Below are 16,235 nucleotides of genomic sequence, written 5' to 3' on the forward strand. Positions count from 1 at the left end.
ATTAACCCTCCTACGTCATTTGACGCGATCGCCCGTTTCGCGGGCAAAACATTTGTCATTTGACGCGATCGCCCGTTTCGCGGGCAATTTTTTTTATTGTTTCGATTAAACAATTAAATACAATACAAATATAAAGTAAAAACAAGTGTTATCGCTATCCATCATAATACAGATAGCGATCCGCTATCTGTATTATGTTATTTCGTCGTTTGGAAACATGTTTTCTGCACCGCGTCGTCTGTTGCAGGGCAGGTTGTCAGGATGTAAACAAACGATGACGTAGGCCGGTACAATTTTCGCCCCCGGTACAATTTTAACGTGACAGAGGCCTTGAGGCGCGTATATATACGCGCGTACATATACGCGCGTACATATACGCGCGTACATATACGCGCGTACATATACGCGCGTACATATACGCGCGTATATATACGCGCGTACATATACGCGCGTACGCGAGGAGTTCAAAAAATTGAACTTTTTACGCTCATACGCGCCGCAATAGCCAATCAGCGTTGAGCTTGACCCGACGTCACTGGCAGAGAGTAGTGAGCTTGGACAGAAGCATACGGCCGACATCTTTCTTTATTCTGTGTGGAAATAGTAACTAGTTACGCCATTAAATGCTTTTATGGAAACATTTTTAGCGAGAAATGTGCATTTTACTTTCATAATGTTCGCTCGGTGAATGTGAAGGATGTTTGGTTTGATAGTTATGACGAAGAGGGAACGCTCCGTTCACTTGCATGGACAGAGTCTCTGGTTACTAATGCCGCTTTTCCACTGCATGGTACCAGCTCGACACGACTCGACTCGACTCGACTCAGCTCGCCTTTTTTGCGTTTCCACCGCGATCTAGTACCTCAAGTGGCTGCTTTTTCTAGTACCGCCTCGCTCTAGGTTCCAAGCGGCTGAGCCGATGCTAAAAGGTGACGTCGGCAGACGGCCGGCCACTGATTGGCCAGAGTGTGACGAAGTCACGAAAGCGACATGGCAACCATGCTGGTAACGATAGAACAGCCATAGTAGCGCCGCAGCCAACATATTCCACTTCTTCAACATGCCAGCTAATAATACGAACACGAATACAATCGCATCGATGTTCTCCATTGTTGTTATGTGGGTTCTGTCCATGTGTGGGTTACGTAGGTGTTGTTTGCGTCGCGTACAAAAATACGTCACGGCCCTTTCGCGCAGACGACCCCGCCCACGTCCCGGAGGTACTATTTGCGGTGGAAAAGCACCCGCGCTGCTGCCGTGTCGAGTCGTGTCGAGTCGTGTCGTGTCGAGTCGAGCTACATGTGCGGTGGAAAAGCGGCATAAGCAACCTCAACGTCTTGGCGGACTATATATCTGCTGATCAACACTACGAATGCTGGAAACACACCAGACACACCATGTGAAGTTATTTAACCAGATTATTGTTATTTATATCCGAGATTATTTAATCTAATCCGATCTAAACTCTATCACCCAAACACGACAGCGTTTGGGTTTCCTACCTCGGACTCCAGCGCAGCCATGTCCATGGCAGCCACGGCCGGCAACTTTCTTTATTCTGGGTGGAAATAGTAACATAGTTACGCCATTAAATGCGTTTATGGAAACATTTCTAGCGAGAAATGTGCATTTTACTTGCATAATGTTCGCTCGGTGAATGTGAAGGATGTTTGGTTTGATAGTTATGACGAAGAGTGAACGCTCCGTTCACTTGCATGGACAGAGTCTCTGATTGCTAAGCAACCTCAACGTCTTGGCGGACTATATATCTGCTGATCAACACTACGAATGCTGGAAACACACCAGACACACCATGTGAAGTTATTTAACCAGATTATTGTTATTTATATCCGAGATTATTTAATCTAACCCGATCCAAGCTCTATCATCCACCCAAACACAGCGGCGTTTGGGTTTCCTTCCTCGGACTCCTAAATCCAGCGCAGCCACAGGCTGGGGGGGGGGGGGTTTGGGCGGTCTCATCTACGCGCGTATGCGTACGCGCGTATCTGACCATTTTTGACACAAAATGGTCAAGCAACATTTTAGCTGCGTTACGCGCGTACATGGTACGCGAGGTACGCGCTTGGTGTGTTCGCACCTTTAGACCAACAACCTGGCCCTTAATATTAACAAGACTATGGATTATGGAAGATGGTGGATTTCAGGAGGAAGCAGGGCAGTGGGCTCACCCAACTCAACATTAGTGGAGAACCTGTGGAAAGGGTCCCCAGTTTTAAGTACCTGCGGGTGAACCTCACTCGGAACCTCTCATGGTCTCTGCACACAAAGCACTTGGTCTCCAAATCGGATCCTTCTACTCTGCAGCTGTCGAGAGCAGTCTCACAGGTTGCATATCAGCCTGGTATGGAAGCTGCACTGCACAAGACCGGGCTGTCCTGCAGAGGGTGGTAGAGTGAACCATTAGGTCATCCCTCCCCAACCTGGAAGATACATAGAGCACGAGGGTTAGGGCCAGAGCAAAGAAAATCAGGCAAGAAGCCTCTCACCCAAGTGCTGGCCTCTTGACCCTGCTGCAGTCAGGCAGACGCCTATTTTGCCTTAAAGCGCGGACTGAGGAGGAGGAGCGTCTGTCCGCAGGCAGTTAGACTGCTTAACTCCGGTGGACTATAACTGGCACTTTTGCACTCTTGCAGAATTTTCTAGGCACTTTTATATTATTATTTATTTTTTTAGCACCACCTCACCTCAAAGTTATTTAAATTACTTTTTAAATTACTATTTATTTCAGGTTTTAGTAATTTGCACAAATAACCCCTTTTAATTTAACTGTATGTAAAATGTTATTATTTACAAACATGTGACGAATAAAAAAACATTGAACTTTGATCGTTGAAATCTATGTTCCTCCCTCTCTTTCTCTCAGCCTTCTCTCTCACTATCTCTCTCTGTTCCTCCCTATCCCTTTCTCTCAACCTCCTCTCTCTTTCTCTTTCTCTTTCTCTCACTTCCTTCCTCCTCTTACTCACTGACTGTTACTATAAATGTAAAGCATGTATATATTACAGGACAAAGAAATCAACCCCCTGTGAAGGGGGTTCTGGTGGGGGTCTGGTCTATGGTCTGACCGGGATCTGAACGGGGGTGTGATGGTGTGACGGGGGTCTGATGAGTGGCAGTGTCTCCACAGCCTGTTCGGGAACATCCAGGAGGAGGTGGTGAAGGACGCGGAGAGCGTGCGCGGCCAGCAGCAGCAGCACGTCCAGCAGCTCAGCTGCTCTCTGGACGAGTGCTTCTCCCTCTACACCAAGGAGGAGCAGGTATGTTGCCACGGCGACCCGCCTCCTCCCCGGGGGGAGTTGGACTCTAAATCCATCATTCCACACGGCTCCAGTGCATTTAAGGCCAGTGAGACAAACAACAGCATAACCTTTCGAGGGTCTACGGGGGGACTCATGAAGGGGTGCTGCTGTTGTTCTATGCCGTAGAGGATCAGGGTGAGTGTCGGGGAACCATCGCCAGACGAGGACTCAGACGGCCCCGGAAACTGCATACAGTGGCCCTGTACTATAGAAATTACATCTTGAATGAGAAAGCTTTCAGAAATTCCTCCGTTCTCTCTCTCTCTCTCTCTCTCTCTCTCTCTCTCTCTCTCTCTCTCTCTCTCTCTCTCTCTCTCTCTCTCTCTCTCTCTCTCTCTCTCTCTCTCTCTCTCTCTCTCTCTCTCTCTCTCTCTCTCTCTCTCATGCATTGAAATTACTTCATTCGTTTTTTCATTATTCTATGTTCTATTCATTCCTCCCGCTAGCGCCTGGGTCAGGAAACAGGCAGAGATTGTAAATAGCTGTCGTCATGATGTCGTCCTAAAGACTTGTTCATTCGAACCGGTTCGCGAACGAACGAGCCAACACTAATGTAGAGTGAAAGGAGAAGTTACAGTGAACTTACAGTGCCCGTCTCGTTCTTTATTTCTTTATATTAGGAAGTACAAGTCTAGTATAGAACACGTTTTCAGTGGTTTTATTTTACCAGAAGGAGAGATGTTATTCCAGGTCTTATTGGACACCTGGTTAACTAAACAACAACAATCATTGAGCTCAGCTGGCCTATTAGTGATCTGTAGCAATCACTTACTAATTAACTACCTCGAACACTATGAGGTTAAATAAAGATCTGTTTCAGTTCTAGGAAGGAGGGGGCTCTGTGGGAGAGCTTTATTTTTGAGAAGCCTTAAACATCACTAGCTGCTCATGTTGTGTGTGATGCTGTATTCTGTGTTTAATACTGACTGTGTGCTCACCGAGCACGACCCGAGGTCAAACGTCGCTCACCTGTGTGTTTATAGAGGGAGTTAAACCGTATTCTGCCATTGTAACGTGCAACTTCCAGAGCAAAGCAGGCTTTAACTCCTAATGAACATTATATTACTACACACCCTACTACACACTCTACTACACACGCTACTACACACCCGACTACACATCCTACTACACACTCTACTACACATTCTACTACACACCTTAATACACACTATACTACACCCTACTACACACTCTACTACACACTATACTACACACCCTACTTCACACCCTACTACACACCTTACTTCACACCCTACTACACACCCTACTACACACCCTACTACACACTATACTACACACCCTACTACACACCCCACTACAGCACCGTGGCCAAAACCTGATTGACTAAATGCAGTAAATAAGTCTTATTTTAGTAACCTGACAAAATGGCAAAGGAATTATTAAGATTTGATGTTCCCCTTACCTTATCAAATATTTCTCCACATCTCTCTGTTCCCCTCTTGCTCCATCCATCTCCCCCCAAGCTGGCCCCTGACGATGCGTGGCGCTGCCCCCACTGCCGGCAGCTGCAGCAGGGCGTGGTCCAGATGAGCCTGTGGACGCTGCCCGACATCCTCATCCTGCACCTCAAGCGCTTCCGGCAGGCGGCCGAGCGCCGCACCAAGCTCACCACGCTGGTGTCCTTCCCCTTGGCCGGCCTGGACATGGCGCCCCACGTGGTCAAGAGGAACCGCGGCCAATCCGCTGCCAGCACGGCCCTGCCCGACCCCGCCCCCGCCAACTACCTCTACGACCTGTACGCCGTGTGCAACCACCAGGGTGGGCTGCATGGCGGCCACTACACAGGTAGAGCGGCCAGCGGGACCTAGTCTAGCGTAGCAGGACCTGTATGGCGTGTGCAACCACCACGGGGGGCTGCATGGTGGTCACTACACAGGTAGAGCAGCTAGCAGGACCTAGTGGAGCGTAGCACAACTTCTAGCTTCACATAAAATAGCATATTATATAGAATAACATAGTATATCATAGCATATCATATGACATAGCAATATATCCAGATATCCCATAACGTATATCTAATATGGGCCAAGTGACGCATAGTCTAGTGTCTGTGATCATGGTTTCTAATTGACTGTTACTAAGGCTGTTTCTGAAGTGTTTATCCTGGTGCCTAATTAATTAGGTGGAGAAAAGAACATGTTGATTACTCAATGTTGACAGTTAAGTCATCACTGATTGCATAAATCATAAACAATCCCAATGTTGATGGTTTCAAAAGCATGTTGAGTCAGACTCTGTTTAACTTTGAGTCTGTTTTGATTCTCAATTAATTTGCCATATCCCAGATTTTATAATCCAAACACAACCTTGGTGCATTCATTTTGCTGAGTCGACTCTTGATGTTTTTTTAATATTAAGAGGACTTTTGAGTTGGCGTGTGGTTAATGAGCAGAGGCTGATTGGCGTGTGTTCACAAGTGGAGGCTGGTTGGCGTGTGGTTCACGAGCAAGGCTGATTGGCGTGTGTGTGCAGCGTTCTGCAGGAACTCGGTGGACGGCCAGTGGTACAGCTACGACGACAGCAGTGCCGAGCCCGCCCCCCACGGGGATGTGGTGACTCGTGGCGCCTACATCCTCTTCTACCAGCGCCGCAACACGGTGCCACGCTGGTCTGCCAGCTCCTCCACCTCAGGTCAGCCTGCACCTTCCACCCGCTACACTAGTCCCTCCACCTCCTCCACCCATTACACTAGTGCACCTCCTCCACCCTCTTGCCCACTGCATCCGTCCGTTGACGGATCCCATTGACTTTGAATGGGGCGGAGCCGCAATGCATTGTGGATCCATCCGTTCCGTTGGATCCATCGGCTCCATCAAGAAAGTTTAACATTTTTCAACTTTTCAGGCAGCCATGGATCCGTCATCCAATCAGATCGCGTATGCTTGGGCGTATGCCTCTATGCCCATCCGTCAGCCACGCCTTCAGTCATCTGTTGACGGACGGTGCAGTTGGTAGACGGTGATACACTAGTCCACCTCCTCCACTGTTACACTAGTCCCTCAACCCTCATCCGTCCGCTACACTAGTCCACTTCCTCCACCCGTTACCCTAGTCCACCTCCTCCACCCGTAACACTAGTCCCTCAACCCTGCTCCACCCGCTACAATAGTCCCTCCACCCTCCTCCACCGGTTAAACTAGTCCAACTCCTCCACCAGTTACACTAGTCCAACTCCTCCACCCGTTACACTAGTCCACCTCCTCCACCTGTTACACTAGTCCACCTCCTTCACCCGTTACACTAGTCCACCATCTCCATCCTTTAATCTAGTCCATCCTCCACCCGTTACACTAGTCCCTCCACCCTCCTCCACCCGTTACACTAGTCCACCTCCCCCACCCGTTACACTAGTCCACCATCTCCATCCTTTAATCTAGTCCATCCTCAACCCGTTACACTAGTCCCTCCACCCTCCTCCACCCATTACACTAGTCAACCTCCTCCACCCATTACAGTAGTCCAACTTCCCGATACTTTAATCTCGTCCACCCTCCAGCCGTTACACTGGTCCCTCCACCCGTTACACTAGTCTACCTCTTCCACCTGTTACACTAGTCCACCCTCCACCCAATCGCTCCCGTCCTAAACGTCCATAAATTGTATAAGTACGTATGTTCTTAATCCCAGATCTGAAATATGGGTGTCAGAAGAGAATTTAAGCATAAATATCTAAAGTTCAGGTTGAATAGAAACCGGGTATTGTATTTGTATTGTTCTCATTCTCACTGCGATTTCAAGGAGAACCGCCAGGAATCTGACTGGAATAAGATGGGAGGAGAAATGAGTCCTGGACCTTGACTCATTCAAACAGAGCTACACATGCTGAATAGGAAAAACTATCTTTTGAAAGACTTTAACGTTTACGTACGTTCAATTCCTGACCAGAACTTTACAGTTGATTTACATAAATTTATTTCCAAACATCCTTATATCCACACCGCCACTCACTTCAACCTCCAACACCTCCTCCGCCTTAAATTTCTCTATCCTCCTCATCCTCCTCCACCTTCCTTATCTCCTTCTACTCCAGCTTTACTTCTCTACCCTTCTCCTGCCCTCCCTCCTCCACCTCCTTCTCCTCCTCCTCCACCTCCTTCTCCTCCTCCTCCCCGATGATTTATGTCTCACCGGAGCCTGGCTCAGCTCTAAGGGCTGACAGGCATTTCAGGGGTCTTTGTGTTCTGCTAATGTATGATAATGACGCTGAAACAACCTGCAGCACTGCTGGGGTCAGTCTGGAGCTCAGAGCACACACACCTGTAGGTAGACCCAGTCTGGGGCTCAGAGCTCACACACCTGTAGTTAGACCCAGTCTGGGGCTCAGAGCTCACACACCAGTAGGTAGACCAATGCTGTATTCCAATATCCATACTTCCATGAGTACACTTAAACACACACTTTACATTATCCGTACTCACTAAGTGCACTAATTTTCAGATGTCAGTGTTGTTCCAAATCGAATACTCCATGGTGTACTAACCGGAAATTACGATCTAGTCTGCCGCCGCGGCTCTTCCCCCGCAATAAACATCCCGCTTTGAACGTTGAACTCTTTACGCCGAGCAACTATACAAAGCTATAAAAGCTATAAAAACTACAAAATGACTCTATTAATGCAGGCTATGTGGAAAATGCGCCGACTTCGGCTCAGCCAGGCTCCGCCCTCTTCAGCTACTGCTGCGTTCGAGTATTCTCTGCGAGCCGACTCGGATCTCGGATCTGACGCCACGCATACACTTCAAGAGTTTTATTATTTCGCTCGGCCGTTGGAGGAAAATATGGACGCCACCCGGAAAGCTGTTGTCGCGGTAGCATTGGCAGAGGACCAGGCGCTCCAAAATAAGTAGGCTATAGGCCATAGGCAGAGATACGGACGCAGTAAGGTATTGCAGTAAGACGAGTGATTGAAATTGCCGTTTAAACCACCAAAGTGGTCCAAGCACATTGAAAACAGTTCATACTTCAAGTCACAATGGGCGCAGCCATCTTGAATTCCGTCTCGTAAATTTTGCTCGGTCATCACTGAGTTCAACCGAGATGGCGTGTTCGCCGTCCGAGGAAAAGGGGCGTGTTTGTGCGTGTTGCTAGGCAACGTCCTCGGACCTCCGAGACGGATGGATATTAAAGGTCCCATGACACGAAAATCTCACTTTATGAGGTTTTCTAACATAAATATGAGTTCCCCTAGCCTGCCTATGGTCCCCCAGTGGCTAAAACTCGCATTTGGTGTAAAACGAGCACTAGCTGTTCTGCTCGCCTTTGAAAAAACGGAGGCTCAAGCGCGCTGATTTGGAATGTCTTTATTTTGGACGTCATAAAGCATCCCCTTACTCTGCCTGGCCCGCCCAGAGACGTTGGCCCGCCAATGAGACACGACCGTGCGAGCGCCACATGTGTGTGTGTGAATACACACACTGTAACGCAAGTGTTTCTTCTCGGTTCTTTGACGTCTCTTGTATTTCCACAACGAGACTGTCGTGGGGGTTATCTGAGCCATGGTTGAGAAGGAATTGGGGGAAAGGAACTTTGGCTTTGACTCGCTGAAGTACATGAACTGCGACATGCCGCCGGTTGCCGCGAGGCACCATCGCCCGGCAGCGGGCAGCCGGTAGCAGGCAGCGTGCGGTTCAGTCTACTTCAGGTTGTGGTGAAAGTGGAAGAACCAGAGACGTCGCAGAACCCGACAAAGTCGTTTGTGATTCATAATATCGTCTGGAGGCGCACACAGCTTTTGGCCGTGATAATATGTATTATATGATATAGATATCTATGTATTATATGATATTATTTAGATATAGAGCTCCAGGACTGTAACGCAAGTGTTGTACACTTCCTTGTTATTTGGATAACCGTTCTGCTTTTGGTGTTATGGCGCATAACACGTCGGACTCTCGTCTCTGGTATTTCTACAACGAGACTCGTAGTGGGGGTTATCTCAGCCAAGGTTGAGAATGAATTGGGGGGAAGGAACTTTGGCTTTGACTCCCTCAAGAACATGAACCACGACATGGAGGAGAAAGGGATTGTTGGCGGCGAATGTCTCCCGCTTGAGCCCCGCTGAGGGACCACCGCCGGAGGCGGAGGTGCCTAAGCGCTGCCCGGCAACAATCCCTTTCTCCTCCTTGTCGCGGTTTAGTCTACTTCACATTGATGTGGACGTTGAAGAACCAGGAACGTCGGAGAACTCAACGCGGTCGTTTGAGATTCATAAAATCGACTTACACAGCTTTTGGCCGTGATAATATATATTATATGATATAGATATCTATGTAGGCTATATGATAATATTACGATATAGAGCTCCAGGACTCCCGTGTGTTCTAGAATATTTACAGAACACGGCTAAAGGCTGTGTCTGCCTCGCCCTTGCGAGTTGCAATACATCCACTGTAAACAGAGCGCATGGTACCGTGGCTGCAAGCTGCTCAGGGCCACACCCCCACCCTCCTCCTTGACCCGCCTCGCTCCTCCTCATTTGCATTATAGCTACAAACACCAAAACAGCGCATTTGGGGGAAGCTCAATGTGCGACTGGCTCGGAGTGGCTGTAACTCTGCACCACGGCTGAATTTCGGGAACGTCTTTGAATACTGTGTTAGTTGCCCACTAATACCTATATTAAAGAATACATAAAATAGCATGTCATGGGACCTTTAAAACGCAGCATACGTAGCTAAGAAGGCTGCCGTTGAGTACGAAAAGTGTACATCGATCCACACTCGATCCACCGTTTTGAGTACACCATCCGGGTCCTTTCAGTAAACTTATTTTCGCCCGATCTGAATTGGAACGCCCTACGTACTCAAACTAAGGCTAGTAAGTACGGATAGTATGGATATTTGAACACAGCACCAGTCTGGGGCTCAGAGCTCCTCAACCTGTAGGTAGACCCGGTCTGGGGCTCAGAGCTCCTCCACCTGTAGGTAGCCCCAGTCTGTGGCTCAGAGCTCACACACCTGTAGGTAGACCCAGTCTGGGGCTCAGAGCTCACACACCTGTAGTTAGACCCAGTCTGATCAAAGGTGAAGGTGATGCTTTGTTTTGGTACGTTAGCGAACGCACCAGTCTTTGATTGGCACGTCAAAACGTTGAAAACAAACGCTGTGAGCCACCTGTCACAACAACTCTGTGTTCCCGATTGCTGTCACCGCATGATTGGACCCCCTCTGACTGGCAATCATTTTGATTTAAGAAATGTAAGGTCAGGGGCTGCCAATCAAATATCAAATTAGCTTCTGGACTGGAAAGACAGCATATTGCAAGGCTCTACTCACATATTCTCATAGATATTGAACTGAAACTTGAGTCACAATACAACAGGTCCCAGCGCCTCCAGCCCACCCAGTGATTTGGGTTTTGTTTGGTTGTGCCCTCTCTGATGCCCACGCCCAGACCACTCGGTTGTCATAGTTTCAGACCACTCTGTTCCTTTTGTTTCATTGTTAACAGTCAGCTACCCTGAAAATCAAGCCACAAGTTCTCTTAATCATCCACTCAGGGACTCATCTTAGAAGAGTTCACGCTTCGTTGAGTGAAGGTTCCTTTTTCGTGTTCCCTTTGTGTGAGGAATCCCAGAGATATCAATAAGTCTGCTTCACTATGAGCAGAAGGCTGTGACGGTCAAAAGAAGTGCTGTAAAGGTATGCAGCGAGGAAAGGGCCGCACACACACAGACCAGTCCTTCACTCAGGCAACCACAACAAAACCAGAACATTTATGAGACACCATGCGCAGGATAAAATGTATAGAGAGCCAGGGAGCAGAGATACACCTTGAATCTCCTGAGTTTCCTGAGTTTCCTGAGTCACTTCAGTTTCCTGAGTTGCCTGAGTCTCCTGAGTCTGTTGAGTCTCCTGAGTCTCCTGAGTCTCCTGAGTCTCTTCAGTCTCTTCAGTCTCTTCAGTCTCTTCAGTCTCCTAAGTCTCTTCAGTCTCCTGAGTCCCACCGCGGGACTGAGTCTGAGCTGTGTATTCAGCTTGAGGAGGTCTGATGGGGGGCCGGTGGTCCTGCTTGTCTTCCAGGGTCCACCAGCTCCTCAGCGTCGGACCACTGGCTGGTGCGGCTCCGGGAGAGCAGCCAGAGAGACAGCCTGGGATCGGCCGGGTCGCTGGGGGCCCCCCCGGGACCCCTGCCCCCCGCCGACTCCCCTGAGCTGCCGGTGTTCAGAGAGGAGTCCTCCAGACCAGCAGAGACCAGTGAGTACCGCCGCCACAGTGCGTGTGTCTGTGTGTGTCCTGTACCTCACACTAATGTGGTCTCTGTGGCCCCTCCAGGCCCCGCCCCGGAGCCGTCCACACCGCAGGGGTTCCGGGGGCCACGGGTCCGGTCCCTCAGTATGAGGTCTCCCACCCGGACCCGGGAGGCCCTGAGCAAGGTCCTGCCGCTGCGCTGGTCCCTGGGGGCCCGGGAGCGCTCCAGACCCCCCCAGACCCCCGCCCAGACCCCCGTCCCGCTGGTGGAGTACCTGGAGTCCGGGCGTCGTCCGCGCTGCTCCAGGGAGCCCATCGTCGCCCTGGTGGCCACGCCCCCTCTTGCCGTGAGGGGCGTGGCCTCCGAGGGGGGGTGGGGGGAGCCAGGCTGTGGCCCCGGTGGGGGGGCCGGAGGGGGAAGCCCCTCTCCCCGCAGACCGGAGGGGCAGAGCAGAGCGGGGGGGTCTGAGAGGACCCCCAAGATCCCGGAGGAGCCGGGCTGGCCCCGCCCGCCCCGGGACCCGGGCCGGGCCGCGGACCCCCAGCTGAGAGGGGCCATCCTGGGGGGCCACGTGAGCCACAGCGCCCCCCCGAGCCGGGACTCCACCCTGCGGCGGTCCAGAGCCCACATGGGCCCCGCGGGGCCCCCCCTCCAGACCGGCCCCCCAGGGCCCCCCCTGCAGAGGGACCTGCTCCACGCCGCGCTTGACAGGAAGCAGCGGAGCCAGGAGATCCTGCTGTCCCCCCTCAGACCCCCCTCCATGCGGCGGGACGCCCCCCGTGGCGGCCCCCCCCCCACGGCGGTGGAGAGCCTGATCCGGGCCAGCGGGCCCCCGGGCCGGGCCCCCGGCGGGCCCCTGACCCAGCTGTCGCTGTCCAACGGCACGCTAAGCGGCGGCGAAGAAGCCCGCGGCGGCACTCAGGCCCGCGGGACGACCCAGACGCACCGTCACCACGGCGACAACCCCGCCGCTGACATCACGCGCACCCTCAGCTCCAGCAGCCTCCCGGGGGGGCCAGACCAGAGCCTGCGGCGCTGCACCTCGCTGCAGCGGAGCGGGGAGCTCGGCCTCCACCCCCTCCAGCCCCTCCACCCCCTGCAGCACCACCCCCTCCAGCACCAGCCCCTCCACCCCCTGCAGCATCACCCCCTGCAGCACCACCAGCACCTGCTCCGCCGCTTGGCGGAGAAGCCAGGCTGCGAGCCACTCCCGAGGACCCAGTACAGCACCACCTCCCTGGGCCGACAGGGCCCCGGCCTGGGGGTCCGGTTCTGAGCCCCCCCTGGTCCTGTTGGGGGCCCGGCTCTGCTCTGATCTCCACCTCAGAGCTCCAGTGGAGCGGGAAGGCTCCAGGCTCCATGTCCCAGGTCAAGGTTTCGAAGGTTCTGAACCTGGAATGTCGGACCCCCACTGGGACCTCTTTCTCAGGGGACCGGTTTGGGGGTGCGGTCCAGAATCACAGGTTCTGTGAACTAGAGTTGGCCAGAGGTTTTCTAACGAGACGTTTTGAGCAAGGACACGTTCACTAGCGTCTCCTGGTGGAATGAATATTCACTAACACCTTTCTATGTGTGTCATAGTCACAGCCTAATGTTTATGGATGACTTTAATGTCTGGTTGGCTTGGATTTAAGTAGGGGTAAATATGGTTGAAGAGAGATCAGAGAGTGTCCAAAGTGCCTTTGAACAGGAGAATTAAGAGGGGGGCTCTCCTTCCTCCTTTTCAAGCTGCCAATCATGTTCCCAGACATAAAGAGCCCAGCCAAGGGCTCTGACCACTTTCTCCTCGTTTCCTTGAGGATCAAGTAATACAAGACCACCAATGGAGGGAGACAGTGACGGAGAGAGACGGGGATAGAGACACACGCACATGCACACGCACACGCACACAGATGCACACGCATATGCAGACGCAGACAAAGTCCCAGCATAATTTATATTTCAAGCACATCTGATATTTTCCCTGCTGATGTCGACATTGATCAGAAAGTCTTATTGAGTCAAAATACCTCAGCCCCCTGACTGGCTGGGGGCAGGGACTTCTTCAGACATGAAAGTGCTGCTTTCAGAGAGCAGAACCGGGATGAATTAGTCATTCCCCTCCGACGGCCCTAAACCAGTCACCACAGGGGCGGCTGATTGGCTGAGTGCCACTGGGGAGGACGAGAGGGTGCTGAATGAGGTGGAAATTAAGGATGAATGTATTGTTCTGCCCGTGCTATCTGGGGGGGCATCAGGGCAGGCAGGCAGGATGCTGTCAGCTCATTACCCTGCGGCCCACCTGTCTCACTATTGGACTCTTTTCTGCACTAGAATGGTGTCTGAAGATTTGAGCTTTTCTGTTCTCATTTATCCGTTACTTTGTATTGTTGCAAGTGCCTCTCAGACAACCCATAATGATAACAACTGTTGCCATCAGTCCTCGGCCAGACCACCTGAGCCCATCGCCTAGACATCCTGATCCCCCAGACCACCTGACCCAGACCACCTGACCCAGACCCCCTGAACCAGACCTGACCCACCAGACCCACACCTGAACCCCCAGAAACATGAAACATCAGGCTGTCCACTCTTTTCATTTACCGAAATAATCATTCTTGAATTTTTGTCGGAACCAGGCAGTATATAACAAATTACTTTTCAAAAAATATGTTCAAAAATACTGGTAAAGCTAGAAAGGAAATATTTAAAAGAGCAGTTGTTTATCTCAAATAAAATAACTTCAAATTGGTTTGAAAATAGCCATGACAAAGCACACTCTCTTTTTTTAACAGTTCCGTTGGAAGAGAGGGTTTGAAAATGAAGGCTATTTTCCCATCAGTGCTTTCCCTCTCCCCTGTCTCCTCATTACGTGTTGATTTTCATGCGTTGTGGCAGGAACCAGAGCAATAACAGCTGCTCGGCCGCACTGAGCTGCCTGCTCAGGACAGGCTGCACGTCGCTAGGAATGGAAGACCAGGCTGTCAAACAGATCACAACCCTGCTCACAATGTGCTTCCATTAATGTTAGATACATACTGTTCATATGGAGTCTAGCTCAAAATAATGGGCAGGCTTGGAGAGTCTGCACGATACAGTAAGGTGGGATGCGATGCCCACTCTATGAGACAGCCCGTCAGGAGCAGGTAGTAGCTCAGTGAGTCAGACAAGCAGCCCTTGACTTCAACGCTATAAATCAATATAAATAAATACATAGGCTTCGTTTTGTTTTTAGAAAAGCTGCTCATGTGTTTGTATTTCCCTGAATGAGTGCAGGGGTTCCTCTTGGCCCTTGACGTATTGACAATACAGGCATTTTGTGAGGGAAAAACGACTTGTTTGTGCAAAAGTTTTTCATTTTTGAAGGTTTTATCCTTTCATGTGGAGTGAGTAAGACACGAAGGTATGGGAGAGAGAGGGGAGGATATGCAGCAAAAGACCACGGGCAGGAATCAAACCCGGGTTTCTGCGGTCAGGACTGGGCCTTAATGGTACGCGCTCTACCCATTGAACCACCAGGGCACCCCCAAAAGGTAAAGTTGAGGTTGTTACTTTTAGAGCTCGAGATGAGATCCAGGGCCAGACAGGGATGTCTACGTCATGTGATGGAGAGTAGGTCTACGTCATGTGATGGAGAATAGGTCTACGTCATGTGATGGAGGAACAGGTCTACGTCATGTGATTGAGGAATAGGTCTACGTCAAGTGATTGAGGTACAGGTTTACGTCATGTGATTGAGGATTAGGTCTACGTCATATGATGGAAAATAGGTCTACGTCATGTGATGGAGAATAGATCCATGTCATGTGATGGAGGACCAGGTCTACGTCATGTGATGGAGGAACAGGTCTACGTCATGTGATGGAGAACAGGTCTACGTCATGGGATGGAGAACAGGTCTACGTCATGTGATGGAGGAATAGGTCTACGTCATGTGATGGAGAACAGGTCTACGTCATGTGATTGAGGAATAGGTCCACGTCATGTGATGGAGGAATAGGTCTACGTCATGTGATGGAGAATAGGTCTACGTCATGTGATAGGTCTATATCATGAATAGGTCTATATCATGTGATGGAGAATAGATCCACGTCATGTGATGGAGGAATAGGTCTACGTCATGTGATGGAGAATTGGTCTACGTCATGTGATGGAGAATAGGTCTATGTCATGTGATGGAGAATAGATCCAAGTCATGTGATGGAGGAACAGGTCTACTTCATGTGATGGAGGAATAGGTCTACGTCAAGTGATGGAGGAACAGGTCTACGTCATGTGATGGAGGAACAGGTCTACGTTATGTGATGGAGGAACAGGTCTACTTCATGTGATGGAGGAATAGGTCTACGTCATGTGATGGAGGAATAGGTCCTTGTCATGTGATGGAGGAATAGGTCCTCGTCATGGGTCTTTCGGAGTATCTGTGCCATGTCTCACTTTGTTATTGTTGCATTTTTAAATGAATTTAGTTTCTTTCAGAATATCACAACTAATCCTGCTCAGTTGAACCCCTCATAGGGGCCGGATATACCAGGATGTGAAAAGACAGGTCAAATGAAGAGATGTTTTTTGGCTATTTATTGATATGCAAATATAAGTTAAGACTTGTCTGTGTATGTAAAAATCCCCGACCATCCCACACACCAGTTTGTGTGTTTGTGCGTTCACGTGTCACCAGAGCACACAAACACAGCTCCGTACAGAGACAAACACACAACGCTC

The 16,235-nt window shown here is 50.4% G+C and overlaps 1 protein-coding gene across 1 annotated transcript in view; it reads left to right on the forward strand.

Annotated features, from left to right (window-relative positions):
* LOC130402176 (ubiquitin carboxyl-terminal hydrolase 43-like) overlaps positions 1-12,509 on the forward strand; it is a 56,846-nt gene extending 44,337 nt beyond the window's left edge. The window contains exons 11-16 of the mRNA XM_056606308.1: positions 3,152-3,281; positions 4,808-5,129; positions 5,817-5,975; positions 11,366-11,539; positions 11,618-12,415; positions 12,457-12,509. Coding sequence (XP_056462283.1) covers positions 3,152-3,281; positions 4,808-5,129; positions 5,817-5,975; positions 11,366-11,539; positions 11,618-12,415; positions 12,457-12,509 — 1,636 coding nt within the window. The remainder of the gene's footprint in view (positions 1-3,151; positions 3,282-4,807; positions 5,130-5,816; positions 5,976-11,365; positions 11,540-11,617; positions 12,416-12,456) is intronic.
* The last annotated feature ends 3,726 nt before the right edge of the window (positions 12,510-16,235 follow it).

Source organism: Gadus chalcogrammus, chromosome 2, assembly GCF_026213295.1.
Source record: "Gadus chalcogrammus isolate NIFS_2021 chromosome 2, NIFS_Gcha_1.0, whole genome shotgun sequence".
In the NCBI taxonomy this organism is placed as follows: domain Eukaryota; kingdom Metazoa; phylum Chordata; class Actinopteri; order Gadiformes; family Gadidae; genus Gadus; species Gadus chalcogrammus.